At 43.8% G+C, this 14,416-nt stretch overlaps 1 protein-coding gene across 1 annotated transcript in view; it reads left to right on the plus strand.

The window, feature by feature from the left end:
• DGKG (diacylglycerol kinase gamma) overlaps positions 1-14,416 on the plus strand; it is a gene marked incomplete at both ends in the record, with an annotated part of 164,082 nt that overhangs the window by 138,218 nt on the left and 11,448 nt on the right. Inside the window, 2 exon segments of the mRNA XM_080696557.1 lie at positions 9,489-9,609; positions 11,719-11,779. Coding sequence (XP_080552683.1) covers positions 9,489-9,609; positions 11,719-11,779 — 182 coding nt within the window.

Genomic DNA, 14,416 nt, shown 5'->3' on the forward strand with positions numbered 1-14,416 from the left:
TCCACACAGTCAAGAAACCAGCTCTGCCTTGGCTGGGAGAGCTCCAGGTTTCCTAAGGATAGAGTATGTCACCCCCCCAGTCAGGGGAAACTGAGGCCCTAAGGAGAGAGGCTTGCCCAAGGTTGTGCCACTAGATAGAGCCAGAACAAAGACCCAAATTCCAGCTCCGCCTACAGAGCCAGCCCATAGCCTCTCCTGCAGGCCTGGCAGTAGCTCCCTCCTCAGAAAGCAGTGGTCTCCACTCCTCCTTCCTCCCCTTCTCCGGCAACATCATCCGGAGTCAAAGGCCACTTGATGTCCTCTGGCCACCTTTATGTCTGAGGAGGGGTGGACAGGCCAGACCTCTGAAGGAGGAAGAAACCTGCAGGCTTGCTCACACTCTCACTCACTCTCTCAGCAGCAGCAGTAACCCAGAAAGTAACACATTTTCCAAATAAAAGACTGGGCTTCCTCCCTGTTTTAGGGTAAAGGAAATAGAAATAGGATGCTTCACCTGCCAGAAAGGCCAGTCACCCTAAAATCCCAATGTCATGCCCTGCCCCTTACAATGTCTCCACTTTTCTCTTTTTCGGCACATCCTCCTTCTCTTCTCTTCCTTCTTGTCTTACCCTGTGCTTCCTGCCTGCCATCTCCTTCTGCTCCCCTTCTTCCTCTTCCTCTTTCTCCTCCTGTTACATTATTTGAATTACATTAATATCATCTATGGAAGGCCACATACTTATCATGCAGCAAAAACAGAACTTCCTGGGGACATCCCTTTCTAAGAAAATATAGTCACAAGGACAGGAACTATTTCCTGAGGGCTCTCTGTGCGCCGCTCCAAATGGGATCCAACCAGGACATTTGAGGACATCCCTTCTGAACTCATCACGACCCTGCCAGTGCATGGTTGTCCCTCGTGCAGATAAAGGGCAGATTCAGAGAAACTGAGTGCTTCCTCCCAAGTGACAAGCAAGTGCCAGAGCAGTGGCACTCAGACCCAAGTCTGTCTCCAGCTCTTTGTTTTTGCAACCTGTCGTAGGACCACTTTGCTGTGCTGGTTTCCAGAATGCAGAGGAAGGAGTCCTCCTGCCTGTTTTGCCTCTGTCTCTGTGGCTGGGTGAGGATCTCTAGGGAAAACAGCCATAGAACATACTTTAGGTTAGTTATGGTTGGAGTATCGTAGGGCCTGCTGCTTTGAGAGTCTAGATGGGAACAGAAGGGTGGGGAGCCAGTAGGGCCAGTTACAGCCTTCTTTCTTCTTCACAGTTTTGTGCCTATAGAACTCCAGAGGCCCCTCCCTGAAAAAGACCAGGAAACAGTCTTGGGGGTTCTTTTTATTTCCCCATTCCTGGGCTTTTTCAGGCCACCATGCTTGCTTCTAAGTCGCACCTCACAGCTCTTTAACCAGGAGCAGTGTTTCATCGAGTGACCAGCCCCAGTGGGAGGCTTTGAGAGCTGATCAGTGTCTGGCTTTGTTGGGGATCCGGTGTCTTACTCACCAAGGGCACATGGCCCCATCTCCATGGAAATTTGGAGGTGAGAGAGGAGCCCAAGGCAATGCCTGCCGTAACCTTGGCAGTCCGAGTGCAGGGAGGCCTGCCAACTACCATTCACCTGGCTGGGATCTGGGGACTGGCCTGGCCCCATTGCAGAGCAGAGCTGGGCTGTGTCTTTTCTTCCTGGGGGGGGGGGGGGGTCCCATGCACCTCTAGCACTGCAGCTTCTTAATACCACAGTAGTAAGAAACATTTCTGTTTACAGAACACCTTCATGTCCTTTATTCCTTTTGTTCTCAAAATAGCCCAGTGAAGTAGGTTTTGTTATTATCCTTCTTATGGGCTGAATAGGATCCCACCCCCAATTCATATGTTAAGGCTCTAGCCCCTGGTACCTGAGATTGTGACCATATTTGCAGACAGGGCCTTGAAAGAGATTAAAAATGAGCCTGCTAGGATGGGCTAATCAATCTGACTGGTGTCCCTGTAAAAAGATGAAATTTGGACCCACACACAGATAAATCAGGATATGTGTGTGCCTAGCGACATCCAGGGGAAGAGGCAGCAAGATGGCAGCCATCTGTAAGCTAAGGACGGGCCTTAGAGGAAGCCAACCCTGCTGACACCTTGATGTTGGATGTGGACGTTATCTCTTTGAATTCCAGAGCTACAGAAGGGGCTGCAGGGAGGAGTGAACAGATCAGATGTGTTCCTTAGATGCCAACCATAGAGTTGTTCTTGTCCCTCCTCCCCACAGTGGGTAGGACTAAGAAAATAAAAGCAAAATGGACCTATCGTATAAAAGAAGCGGAAAAAGTCTTGTGTGGTGGCACACACTTGTAATCTAGTACTTGAGAAGTTGAAACAAGAGAATCACAGGTTCAAGACCAGCCTTAGAAATTTAGTGAGGCCCTACTCAACTAAGTGAGAGCCTGTTTCAAAATTAAAAAATAAAACAGAGCTGGGGGTGGTGGTGCATGCTTATAATCCCAGCATTTGGGAGGCTGAGACAGGAAGATCGCGGTTCTCAAACAGCCTCAGCTACTTAGTGAGGCCCTTTGCAACTCAGTGAGACCCTGTTTCAAAATAAAGAATAAAAGATAGGGCTGGAGGTGTAGCTCAGAGATAGAGTGTCTCTGGGTTCCATCTCCAGTACCGCATAAAATAAAATAAAATAAAATAAAATAAAATAAAATAAAACAGGGCTGGGTTATAGCTCAAAGGTATAATACCTTTGTGGTTCAATCCCCAATGCCACTAAAAAAAATTTAAAGAAGTGGAAAAGAGAGCGGAGCCAAGAAGAGAAGGAAAAAAAAAAAAAGAAAAATCTGACTGAGTGGGATGCTCACTTAATCTTAAGCTCACCTGGATTTCCAGCCTCTGTATGGACATGAAACACTGTGAGAAACATGGAAGATTTAAGAAAATGTTTTTAGGTCTAATGTGATGTTTGGGCACTCTTGTACATAGCTCTAAGAAAGTAAATAGGCAAATGGTTGGGAGTGGTCAGGATGAAGGTAGAGAAAATGAAAAATGAAACCAATATATTTGAGTATCCACTCTGAGTCAGGCACTTTCACATACAGCCCGGCCATTTAAACCTCAACCATAGCCGGGCGTGGTGGCACACACTTGTAATCCCCGCGCTTAGGAGGCAGAGACAGGAGGATCTCGCAGGTTCGAAGCCAGCTGCACTGGCTTAATACCCTGTTTCCAAATAAAAATATAAAAAAATAGGTATGGGAGTGTAGCCCGGAAGTAGAAGGGTTTCCAGGAACCCCAGTACCACCATCAATCAATCAATCAATCAATCAATCTCAACCATACTTGGATGTCAATATTATTGTTTCTAAATTTTAACTGAGGAAGTACTAGATCAAAACAGTCAGAAGTAACTCTCTTATAGTCCTCACTCCAACTCCTGCAAACATTTTAGGCAGTTTTATTGCCTCAGGCTCAAGTTCTTACACTTAAATGTGTCTTAAAATCTTCCAGAGGGCTCATTAGAACAGACTGGTAGAGTCAACCCCAGAGCATCTGATTCGGTAGGTCTGGGGTGAGGCCCAAGAATCTGCACCTCTAACAAGTTCCCAGGTGGTGCTGAGGCTGCTGGTCCAAGACCAGTCCCTGAGAGCCACTGACTGGCTAATGGGGCCCGTAACTTAACCCAGTGGTTCCCAAACTGCTGCATTTTGGAATCACCTGTGATATTCTCTGAGCCAGAGAGTGTTGCATGCCTATAATCCTAGCAATTGGGAGGCTAAAACAAGAGGATCCAAGTTCAAGGCCAGAGCATGGTAACTTAGAGAGTTACCATGTTTCATAATAAAAAATTAAAGAGGATTGGAGGGTTTTTTTTGTGTGTGTGTGTGGTACTGGGGTTCCTGGAAATCCTTCTACCTCCAGTCTACACTCCCAGACCTATTTTATACTTTTCATTTGGAAACAGGGTCTCCTAAGCCAGCACGCGCGGCTGGCTTCGAACCTGCAGGATCCTCCTGTCTCCGCCTCCCAAGCGCAGGGATTACAAGCGTGTGCCACCATGCCCGGCTTTGGAGGTGTATTTTAGAGGCAGAACCCCTTGAGTTCAATCCTCAGTACCACAAATGCTCAGCTCCCACACTCACACATTTTAATGTAACTGCTATTGGTCACAGCTTGGGCATCATTGCTTTTAAAAGCCCCCAGGTAACTCTAACACAGAGCAAAGTTCAGGAACCACCGATCCAGCTTTACATCTCAAGTACTCCAACCCTCATTGCTACCATTCAGTTTGGCTGTGCATTACTCGGGCCACAGGGAGAATTTGTCATCGACTGCCACTGCTCACAGCACCTCTTCCCAGCTTCCTATTTCCCACTGTCTCAGAACACCTGCTACAGAACCTCTCAAGTCTCTTACTTCCTTCTCCTTTCTCATCCAGCCCTTCATCTCCTTCCCTATTCAACCCAGACTCTACACTACAGTAATTATCCCAGTCTCCTGCCCACAATCAGTTCTAAAAATCCCCTTATTCTTTCTTTGACCATATCTACCTGGAAGAATTTGACAAGTATCTAAATCAAATTGTAGGCACAGCAATCTAGAGAAGCTTCATGAAGTTGATGACACCTGACCTTTATTTTTATGAAGAGCAGTTGATAGGTTTCTAAAAAGACTTTTAGGTTATGAGATTAATGCATACTTAGAGAAAGTAGGAAACATCTAGGAAAGAATAAAGAATAGCAATTAATTTAATTTAATTACTCAGAACTCACTACCATGAAGATTTTGTTAGGATTTGTACTATTCTTCTCATATTCTTATCTAGTTGAGAGTATAATATATAAGTACACTTATATCATGATCTCTCACTTAACATTATAGCATAAATTTGATATTACTGAAACTTCCTAAATGTTTTAATGGCAGCAAGAATTCGATCATAGGGATATATCATTCAGTGGTGTGTGTGTGTGTGTGTGTGTGTGTGTGTGTGTGTGTGTGTGTCTGGGATTGAAGCTGGGGCATTCTGCCTCTGAGATACACCTCCAGCCCTATTTTATCTTCTTATTTTTTAAAATTTTGAAGCAGGTTCTTACTAAATTGAGGGCATAAGTTGCTGAAGCTGGCCATGAACCTACAATCCTCCTGTCTCAGCCTCCCAAATACTAGGATTTCAGGCATGGGCCACTATGACACAATGTACATATTTATATGGACTTGGGTTCTGTCATTGACCTCTCATGACCAACACCAAGAAAGAAAATAATGGATCAAATGGTATGTAAATTTTAGACTCATTTCTATTGACCAAACTCTTTCCAAAAGGCTTCTCCTGGTTTTCATCACTGTATGAAAGAATTGTCTCTTCCCTTGCCCAGCATTGGGTGTTATTCTTGGTGCCACTGAGGATTTTTGGTATGTGGGTGACATGGTGAGATTTGCATTTATAAAATTGCTTACAGCAGACTGGGCCAGATTGGAATTGATACTAATGTCCTTTCCATTCCTCCTTTGCTCCTATATTCTCTCTTCTTTATTTTCCCATACTTTAAATTTTATTTCTTCCTGGAGAGTGTATATTAAGCACTTCTGTGTGCAAATCACTGAGCAAAACTCTGTTAAGAAGATAGAATGAGAGCTATACTGAAAGGCCTCTATATCTGTACAAACTTGGCCCAGAGACCCTCTTCCTCTAATTCTAGCAAAAAGAGTCTCTGGACAGTAATTCTTCTGAGGGAAAAAATTTTTCAAATATTTTCCTATGAAGTTGCCAAGTGGGATTATTGTTAAATTAATATTTTACCTTCATCCTGTGCTTATCTAACCCCACACATGACCATCATCCCTGTGCCTGAAATGTCATCCCTCCTTCTTCTCAATCCAGAAAACTACCTTGTCCACCTTGTCCTTCATCCTTCCTTAATTACCCGTGACACTTACCTTCTGTACCTTGCCCAGTAGAATCAGCCACGTGGGCTCCCTATTTCAATTATAGTGTTTTCTATACCTAATTCTCTTTCTCTTTCTTGGCCAAGAGTCCTGTGAAAATAGAACATTTTGTATTGCTAGAGTCTGGCACTTGGTGGTTACTCAGTACATATTGAATGAATAAGTGAGTGAATGAATTTCTGTTTTATTAAGGTGTATAGACATTCCATCTTAAATACGAATGAGCTGAATAGAGTAAAGGCAATATGGAGATGACAAGAATTGCCAAAGTCACATTCAGAATCATTGATGACTAAGGTAAAACAGACACCTGGTATACCAGATGTCCCAATCCTGGATTCTGTGTTCTCAACATTATTATGTGTGCCTAGACACTAACTTTCATTCTGTTTTCTTTTATTTTAACACTAAATACAGTTTTCCCTAAATATCTCTGTGATAAAGGAAGTAAAGGGGATTAAGTGCGGGGTATGGTGGCAAACACCTCTAATCCCAGTACTTGGTAGGCTGAAATAGGAGTATCACAGGTGTGAGGACAGCCTTAGTAATTTAGCAAGACCCTCAGCAACTTAATGAGACTCTATTTCAAGATTAAAAGGGGAGACTGGGGGTGTAACTTGGAGGTAGAACACTCTAGGATTCGATCCCCAGTAACAAACGGGAGAAGGTAGGTGATGCCAGAGCTTCCGAAAGCATGTTGCAAAGAAAACTACCATGGGCAGCAAGTAGGTGTCACATAAAAGAAGGGTATTGTTGTTTGGTAAGTTTGGAAAACAAAGTTAAATAGGTTTCTTTAACTAAAAAAGGAAAAAAAAATATGGTACTAGGGGCATTCTACCTGTGAGCTATATCCTCAGCCCTATTTTATTTATTTGTGTGTATAGAGAAATACTGAGGATTTAAGCCAGAGGAATCCTCCTGTCTCAGTCCCCCAAATATCGAATTACAGGTATGTGCCACCAAGCCCAGCTTATTTTTTTAGGTCTCTGAGGCTGGCCTCCAACCTGTGATCCTCCGATCTCATCCTCCCAAGTATTGGGATTACAGGCTTGCACCACCACACCCAGTTTAACTAAACATTTCTCTTTCTTTCTTTCTTTCTTTCTTTCTTTCTTTCTTTCTTTTTCTGGGATTTTTTTTTTTTTTTTTTAGATACTGGAGATGGAATCCAGGACCATTGTACCTCCAAGCTACATCCCCAGGCCCTATTTTTTTTTTAGTTTTTTTTTACTTTTGAACCAGAATTTCACTGAATTGCTAAGGACCTAAGTAGCTGAGTGAACCGCCATCCTCCAGTCTCAGCACCCCCAGTGCTGGGATTACAAACGTGCGCTACTACACCCGGCTAGGATTTCTCGATAGGTATTCTAGGAAGCTGAAGGACCATCAGCTAGGCAAAGGTAGAGAAGAGCAGTCCTGTCTTGCTTCCATAGTAGACAACAGTCATCCCTGCCTCTTTATGCCAGGGAAGATTCAGGGCACCAAAAAAAGCAGAATGGAAAAAAGTATAGGAGGATCCTGCCCCTTCCCCTGTGTTAGCTCGGCAGTCACACATCTGTGTAAGCCCCTCCCCCAGCCGCCCACACTGCGTGAGCTCAGCCTTCATTACCTAGGAGCTAGGGAGCAAGGTAATGTGTGGGAAGTGAGAGCTGCAAGGTAATGTGTGGGAAGTGATAACAACTTCAGAGTCAAAGCCATTCAACAGGAAAACGTGTTAAAAGACCAAGACATTGTAAAGCTGAAACACTTGAGTCTATTAAGTCCCAGCTTCTCAGAACATTTTGTTACCAGCGAATGTGTCAAGGAGGGAAAACATTGAACTATCACAGCACTGCGAGATACCAAAGGCTGGTACAGAGCAACATTTTAAAAGTCATCTGTCTCTCCCTCAGAGAAGCTTCTGAAAAGTTCTGCCTCCCTTAGCTCCTCCTCTCTCCTACCCCAACATAACTCCCACCCGTCTTATCCCTATTCATTTCTTTCTTCCTCCCTCCTGCCCCTCCTCTCCCTCCTTTTTCTTCCTCCTCCTTTCTCTGTCTCTCCCTTTTTCCTTCTTTCTCCATAGCTCATGTTGTTTTTACAGACACTATTAGTGTAACGCAATAAGCTAAGACTATTCCAATGGTTATTCAACCCTCTTTGGTAAGCAGGGAACTAATTAAGTGACTAGAGGTTTAGACATTCATTGTTTATTAGCTCCAAACTCCTTCAGAGAGCCTGGAGCATTCTCCTAAACAAACTATCCTTTTATGGCTCCTTGTCCTAAGTCCAAATGAGATGGAGAGACAGTATCTTTTCACGGATGTGCAGAAAGGAGTACTCGGAAAGGAGAATGGAGTGTCGATGGATAGAGAGGGAAGAGCTGCGTGTGTGTGTTCCTCACAGAGAGACCAATACAATTTGTGTACTTGTTGGCAGCCGATGTCCATCAGTGATCATCAGGAGTTTAGACTGCGATGTTGACACATTTGTGGTCAGCCCAGTGCTTTGTTTAGCAGTCTGCACTGGAAATACATCCATCAAGGGAATGTTTTTTAAACAATACTTACTCTTCTAAACAAAAGAATAAAGACAAACCCAAGTATCTCCTTGCCAATCTCAACAAGCACTGTTACACCAGACGAGACGGCACTTTAGAGGACAGAAGCCATCTGTTAAATAAACAAAAGCATTAATGTAGACGCAAGTTTCTAGTTTGTGGCTATTAATAGTATATTTATGATTAGCCACAACCTATGAGAAAGATACTCTTGCTCTGGTAGGCAAAGGAACAGAAACTTTTTTAAACCCTGCCTTTTTATTTTCTTTCTATTTTAAATACATAAAAGTTTCCTTGAGCAACTTTTTTTTTAAGTGAGTTTTGAGCCCAACATCAAGGCAAAGGTAGAGCCTGTCATTGCTGAAGGAAAATTGGGAGGCAAAATCCAAGCCTCAGGATGGTGACAAAATGGGCCACTTCCAGGTTTTGAATCAGAAACAACTGCCATGACAGGAGGCCATTGATCTTGGGGGACTCTAAGCCTGACACTTGTATTTTCTATCCCTCCTTTTCTACTGCGGGCCCACAATAATCTGGTGTAGGTGAAATATTCTTTTCCTTGGTTTGGATTAGGCACCTGGTGTCCTGAAAGAGATCACGGTTTTCCCGCAGGCCAAAGTCGAGGTTAATTAATCATCACTCACCATCATCAGGAGGGCCAAAATGTTGCCCAGACATTAAGAAAAGAGTGGCTAATAGCCTTCATCAACATTCCTTCCTATCCAGCCCAAAATCAATGCGTGTTTCACTGTTCTGAAAATTATCTCAGGAGTAGTTGATGTGTCATTAGTGTCACGTGACATTTGAAGACACCTCGTGGTGTGTCAACCTAGTCATTGAATGCGTATTAATGTTCTGAATCAAAACCTTTTTTGCTATAACTGGGCTTTTGCTCATTAAAAAAAAAAGTCTATTTATTGACCTTTGGGGAAATGCCTTCTCAGAGTATGAAAAAGCCATTTGGTGAAAGGTGAAGGGACACTGACAGAGGAGGAACAGAGATGTGTCTGTACTGCTTTTGATCTCTCACTCTGCAGACCTCAGCGATCAGCTCCTGGAAGTGGTGGGGCTAGAGGGAGCCATGGAGATGGGGCAGATCTACACCGGCCTGAAGAGTGCGGGCAGAAGGCTGGCCCAGTGTTCCTCTGTCACCATCAGGTACGCCTCCTTGTTACCCAGCAGCCTCGGAGACTCTCCGCCTTCCTAAACGATCTTGCAGACGTCAGCTAGGAAAGTGGAGGAATGAAGCCTGGTAACATTTATAAAGAACATCTTTGCAGATCATTTCCCAAACAGGATAAAATGCAACCACCCAAGGCACCAGCCAGAGGGGCCACCACAGTCAGTTTGCTGTTTTCTTAAACTGACTGTTGAAAGTCTCTAAACAAAAGTGTAAGAGTATGAAGTCCAGAGAACCAAAGGTCCAGTCCCTCGGGGGTTTTTATGTTTACAAATTAAAATGCTATATATATGTCAGGGGGCACTCTGTGGTAAAACCCAGATTCTCTGCTCTGTTGGACAGTGGTTTTGGAAATGCTATTTCCTATATGCCTTTGAATGCTAAACTGTCAACATCAGCAAACCCAGTATAACTGACTAAGAAGATGGTAACTTTTCAGGGCATGGACCACACGGCCAGCTACTACAGGATTAGGAAGATATGGTGTCTAATAAAAGGAATCCTCTGATTTCAGTTGCCTCTGATTAATCAATGCAACTAGCCACATTTTTTTTCTTGGGTTCCTCCCCCATCTGATTATTTCAGGAGTCTTTATTTCTTTGCCTTTTCCATTCAATTGTTATAGATCATATCTCTTAATATGCCTTGAGGATCTCCTAGAGGGGCCACAGTATGCAGGAGTTCCCAGAATATTGACCATAGAACTCTTTTCTCCCAGAACCCTGTGGACAAGTGTCATCAGAGCATTTTGGGGGAGACTTTGCTGTATCCATCAGAAAGGACCCCCAGGTGGTTCTCTGAAGCGTCTTAACTGAGGCTCCATCCCACCACCCCCTTTTCTTCATCCCTTGTCTTCGTCTTCTCTTTCTTTTCCTGCAAAGTTTTGTTCCCTTTCTTTCTGAGCTGTTGTCATGATGTGCACCCTGTTTTCCAGATTAATCTCTTTAATCCTGCCCACTCTCTGGGTCTCTAATACCAAGTGAATTCAGTCTGTCAACATATTGAGCGCATAACTTATGTGGAACACAGAGAACACATCCTGATCCCTGAGGAATCTCAAAAGCTATGCATAAGGGGACAACTTCTCCATAATCAGCAGATCGCTTTCCAGATAGGAAGAGAGAAAGCAGGAGCTCCATCCTCCTGGGCATTTCCCAGATCCCCTTTTCAGCCCTGAGTACCAAAATGCCACTCTTCCTTGTTTGCTTTTATTAAATTTATTGTTTTTATTATTAAATAGCCTCAAGGGCAGTTAGAATCATCACAGAAAAGTGCAACTTTCCTCTCTCATTTTGTAATTTCAAAAACCAGTCAGATGCCAAACCCAGATGAGGGCTTCCTGGCTAGCGGGGGTTAACTGTTTCCTGCCATCCCAACCACAGGCTCCTACAGGGCAGCCTGTCCTCCAAAGGGCAAGGGACGCAAATTCAGAGCCTGCAGAAGGAAGCAGGAAAGCACCACTCTCCTCTCTTCCCCTTCTATCCTTGAGGACAATATTCCTGGATGTCCCCTTTCCCAACTACGCCAACTCCACAGTCTGCAACCCCAGGTCATAGCGTTATTCAGGATCAAGTACAAGGCAAGACGCACTGAGCCCCGAGCCATGCCCCGCACAGCTGGAGACGTTACCTCATGGACAGATGCAACTTGGGCTCAGCTTGGAGCCCAAGCCTTTTCCCGTTCCAGAGCAGAACTTTTGGCGCAACTTGCTGGCCCTCTGGCCACCTGTGGGACTGAGAAGGGTCTCCTCAGCAGTGGCACAGCCCTGCTGGCTGACCTCTTTTTTCAAGATATTCATGATTTTCACTGCTCGCCCACAGGTTTCTCAAAGTGGGGTCTGAAGATGGACAAGGCAACAGAATCGCCCACACTGCTGATGAAAGTGCAGAAACCTGCACATGGCCCCAGACTGCCAAGCCCAGTCCCTGAAGTGGGCTTAGTATTCCATTTGTAATGAGTTGTCCTGGAAGGTCTTAGAGAGCCACTCCTGGGTGGACACCTGAGGTCTTCCCACTTTTACTCTGGTTCAAATGACAATAATTCTCTAACTTTGAGAAGCTCACTGTCCTTGGTTTTTGGGGTTCCAGGACTAACAAGCTGCTGCCCATGCAAGTGGATGGAGAGCCCTGGATGCAGCCATGTTGCACGGTGAGTTTTGCCAGTCTTCGAGATGGGGAGGATAAGGTTGATTTTTGCCCCCTTTTGGACAATGACTTGATATGAAATCACTGAATCTCAGCCAGGTATGGTGGTGCACACTTGTAATCCCAGTACTTAAGAGGCTGAGACAGGAGGATCACAGGTTCGACCAGCCTCAGCAACTTAGCCAGGCCCTCCGCAACTTAGTGAGATCCTGTTTCGGAATAAAAAATAAGGCTGGGGGTGTGGCTCGGAAGTAGATGCCCCTGGGTTCAATCCCCAGCACCACACACACATAAAAAAGAAATCACTGAATCTCAAAGATGGAGGGACTTTGGAAAATCATACACCCATCCATTCATTACCTGCCAAACATTTATTGAATGCCTGCTCTGTGCCAGGCACTGTGAGGCACCAGATACAAATTGGGATGAGATGTAGCCTATCTTCAATAATTCTAGGTGAGTTTTGACAGGTTGTCTGTGGTACCTTGACAGCCTCAGCCTGAACCATTCCAATTGAGAGGGAACTTACTGCATCAAAAGAAAGATTCCCTGCTGGTGAGCAAGTGTGCTGGCTAAGTGTTTCCATATGTGGAAGCCAAGGGGGCACACTTACCCCAGGACATCCCTACAGGCACTCTGACCACACAGTGCACAGACATGCTTCCATCCAGAGGACCTACCTGAAAACTCCACAGAAAGGGTTGCTAGGTTATCTGATTTGTTTATGGCATTATCACCCAGCCCCTAGCCCAGTGCCTGGTTTGTAATAGTTACACAGTAATGTGTTGAATGATGAATAAAGGACTGAACAAACGAAGAACAAGTAAAGTAAGCATCCCCTTCCCTCCCTGGCTTGCCAGCCCATGGCAGCTCCCTATGCAAGCTTCCTCCTCTCCTATCTTGGTTTGTTTTCCATTAGAAACTCAGCTAGAAACTATGGGGGGGGGACCACTTCTGGTTTTCAGGGCCTCTCTTGGGATATTACATGAGTGACAGCCTCCATAAGAAAACAAATATGCAAATCCCCAAAGTTTTCTTACACTACAGAGTATTCAGGTGCCGCCATAACCTCCTCCTCTTTTAGCCTTTTGGAATATTGAGTTTTCTTCTGATATAGAGAGGGTTTTCATGAACCTGCTGAAAAGAAATGGTATCTTAAAGTCAAGAGTAGAAATTTCTATAAAAATAAAATGTTCTAGCCAGTCGTGGTGGCACACACTTGTGATTCCAGGACTTGGGAGTCTGAGACAGGAGGATTTCAGGTTCACAACCAACCTCACCAACTTTAGTGAGCCCTGTTTCAAAATAAAAAAATTAAAAATAGGCCTGGAGATATAGCTCAGAGACAGAAAGACCCTGGGTTCAATCCCCAGTATTACAAGAAAAAAAAGAAGATTCTTTGCAAAATTTTACTTTGACCTTTGAGGATTAACAAAAAGGTGAAAGCACATTATAGCAAAAACTAATATTAGCATTTCATCTTGTAGGAATTAGGAGAGATGGAGAGAATTTCCCTACTTATTATGATGATGGAGCTAAATTTAAAAAAAAATCTACCCAAGCTTTTTCTACCTTAAAAAAAAAAAAGAAGAAGAAGCTAGAAGAAAAATAAACTCTCTCCCACCTGGCCAAGGATACTTGAAAACTGGGTTGCCATTCCCCAATTCCAAGCACTGGTCTCTACCTCAGCCAAATACTTCTCTATCCCCACCGCCACACTCCCTCTACGGCATCCTTCCCTGCCAAGAGTATAACTCACTGGGAAAACAATTGTGACCCTGTGATTGTATTGTGTGAGGTTCAGTAATCCACCTGTAAAGGTATATTAGTGTGCTTAGGCAACCCTAATGGAATACCACAGACTGGTGGCTTAAAGAAGTGTGTTTTCTCACAGTCCTGGAGACTAGAAGCCCAAGATCCAGGTTCTGGGAGGGTTGATTTCTCTGAAGTGTCTATTCCTGATTTGCATCCAGCTGCCTGTCCCCTCAACAGCCTTTGCTCTGCCTGTGCACTCTATCACCTCTGTCTCTTCTCATAAAGACACCAATCCTACTGGATTGGGGCCCTACCCTTCTGGCCTTATTTAACCTCATTTACCTTCTTAAGGACACTGGATACAAATATAGTCACACGGAGGGTAAAGCTTCAATATATGAATTTGAGAGGGACGCAATTTGGTAACAAAGCCCTTCTTAAAGTTGCAAGGTTTAAAACAAACTTATCTCTTGTTGAGCCATTTTCTTGAAGGCACACACCAACTATAAAATAGTTAAAAATTAAAGGCTTAAGACTGGGATATCACAACATAGTGAACTTTTGGTAAAAATTAAAGCCAGATTAAATTAGAATAAGTAAAACATATGTTAAGTATGGTCATGCAACTAAATGCAAATGGGAAAACTCATTCCTCAAAAGAGAAGCTGTATAATATAAACATTAATAGCTTGGATCCCAAGCCTAATGCTATATTCACAAAGACTGGAAGTCTGTGGGAGACATTGTTGAAGGAATAGTAAAAATATGCTAAATTTGTTATTATTTATTTTCACTTTCATAATTAAAATATATAAATCACTAGCTACTCATTAGTGAAACCAAAACAGGGCATACACCTTTCAAATCTGAGAGAATTCTGCATATA

This window comes from Muscardinus avellanarius (assembly GCF_963383645.1).
Source record: "Muscardinus avellanarius genome assembly, chromosome: 5".
NCBI classification, from domain to species: domain Eukaryota; kingdom Metazoa; phylum Chordata; class Mammalia; order Rodentia; family Gliridae; genus Muscardinus; species Muscardinus avellanarius.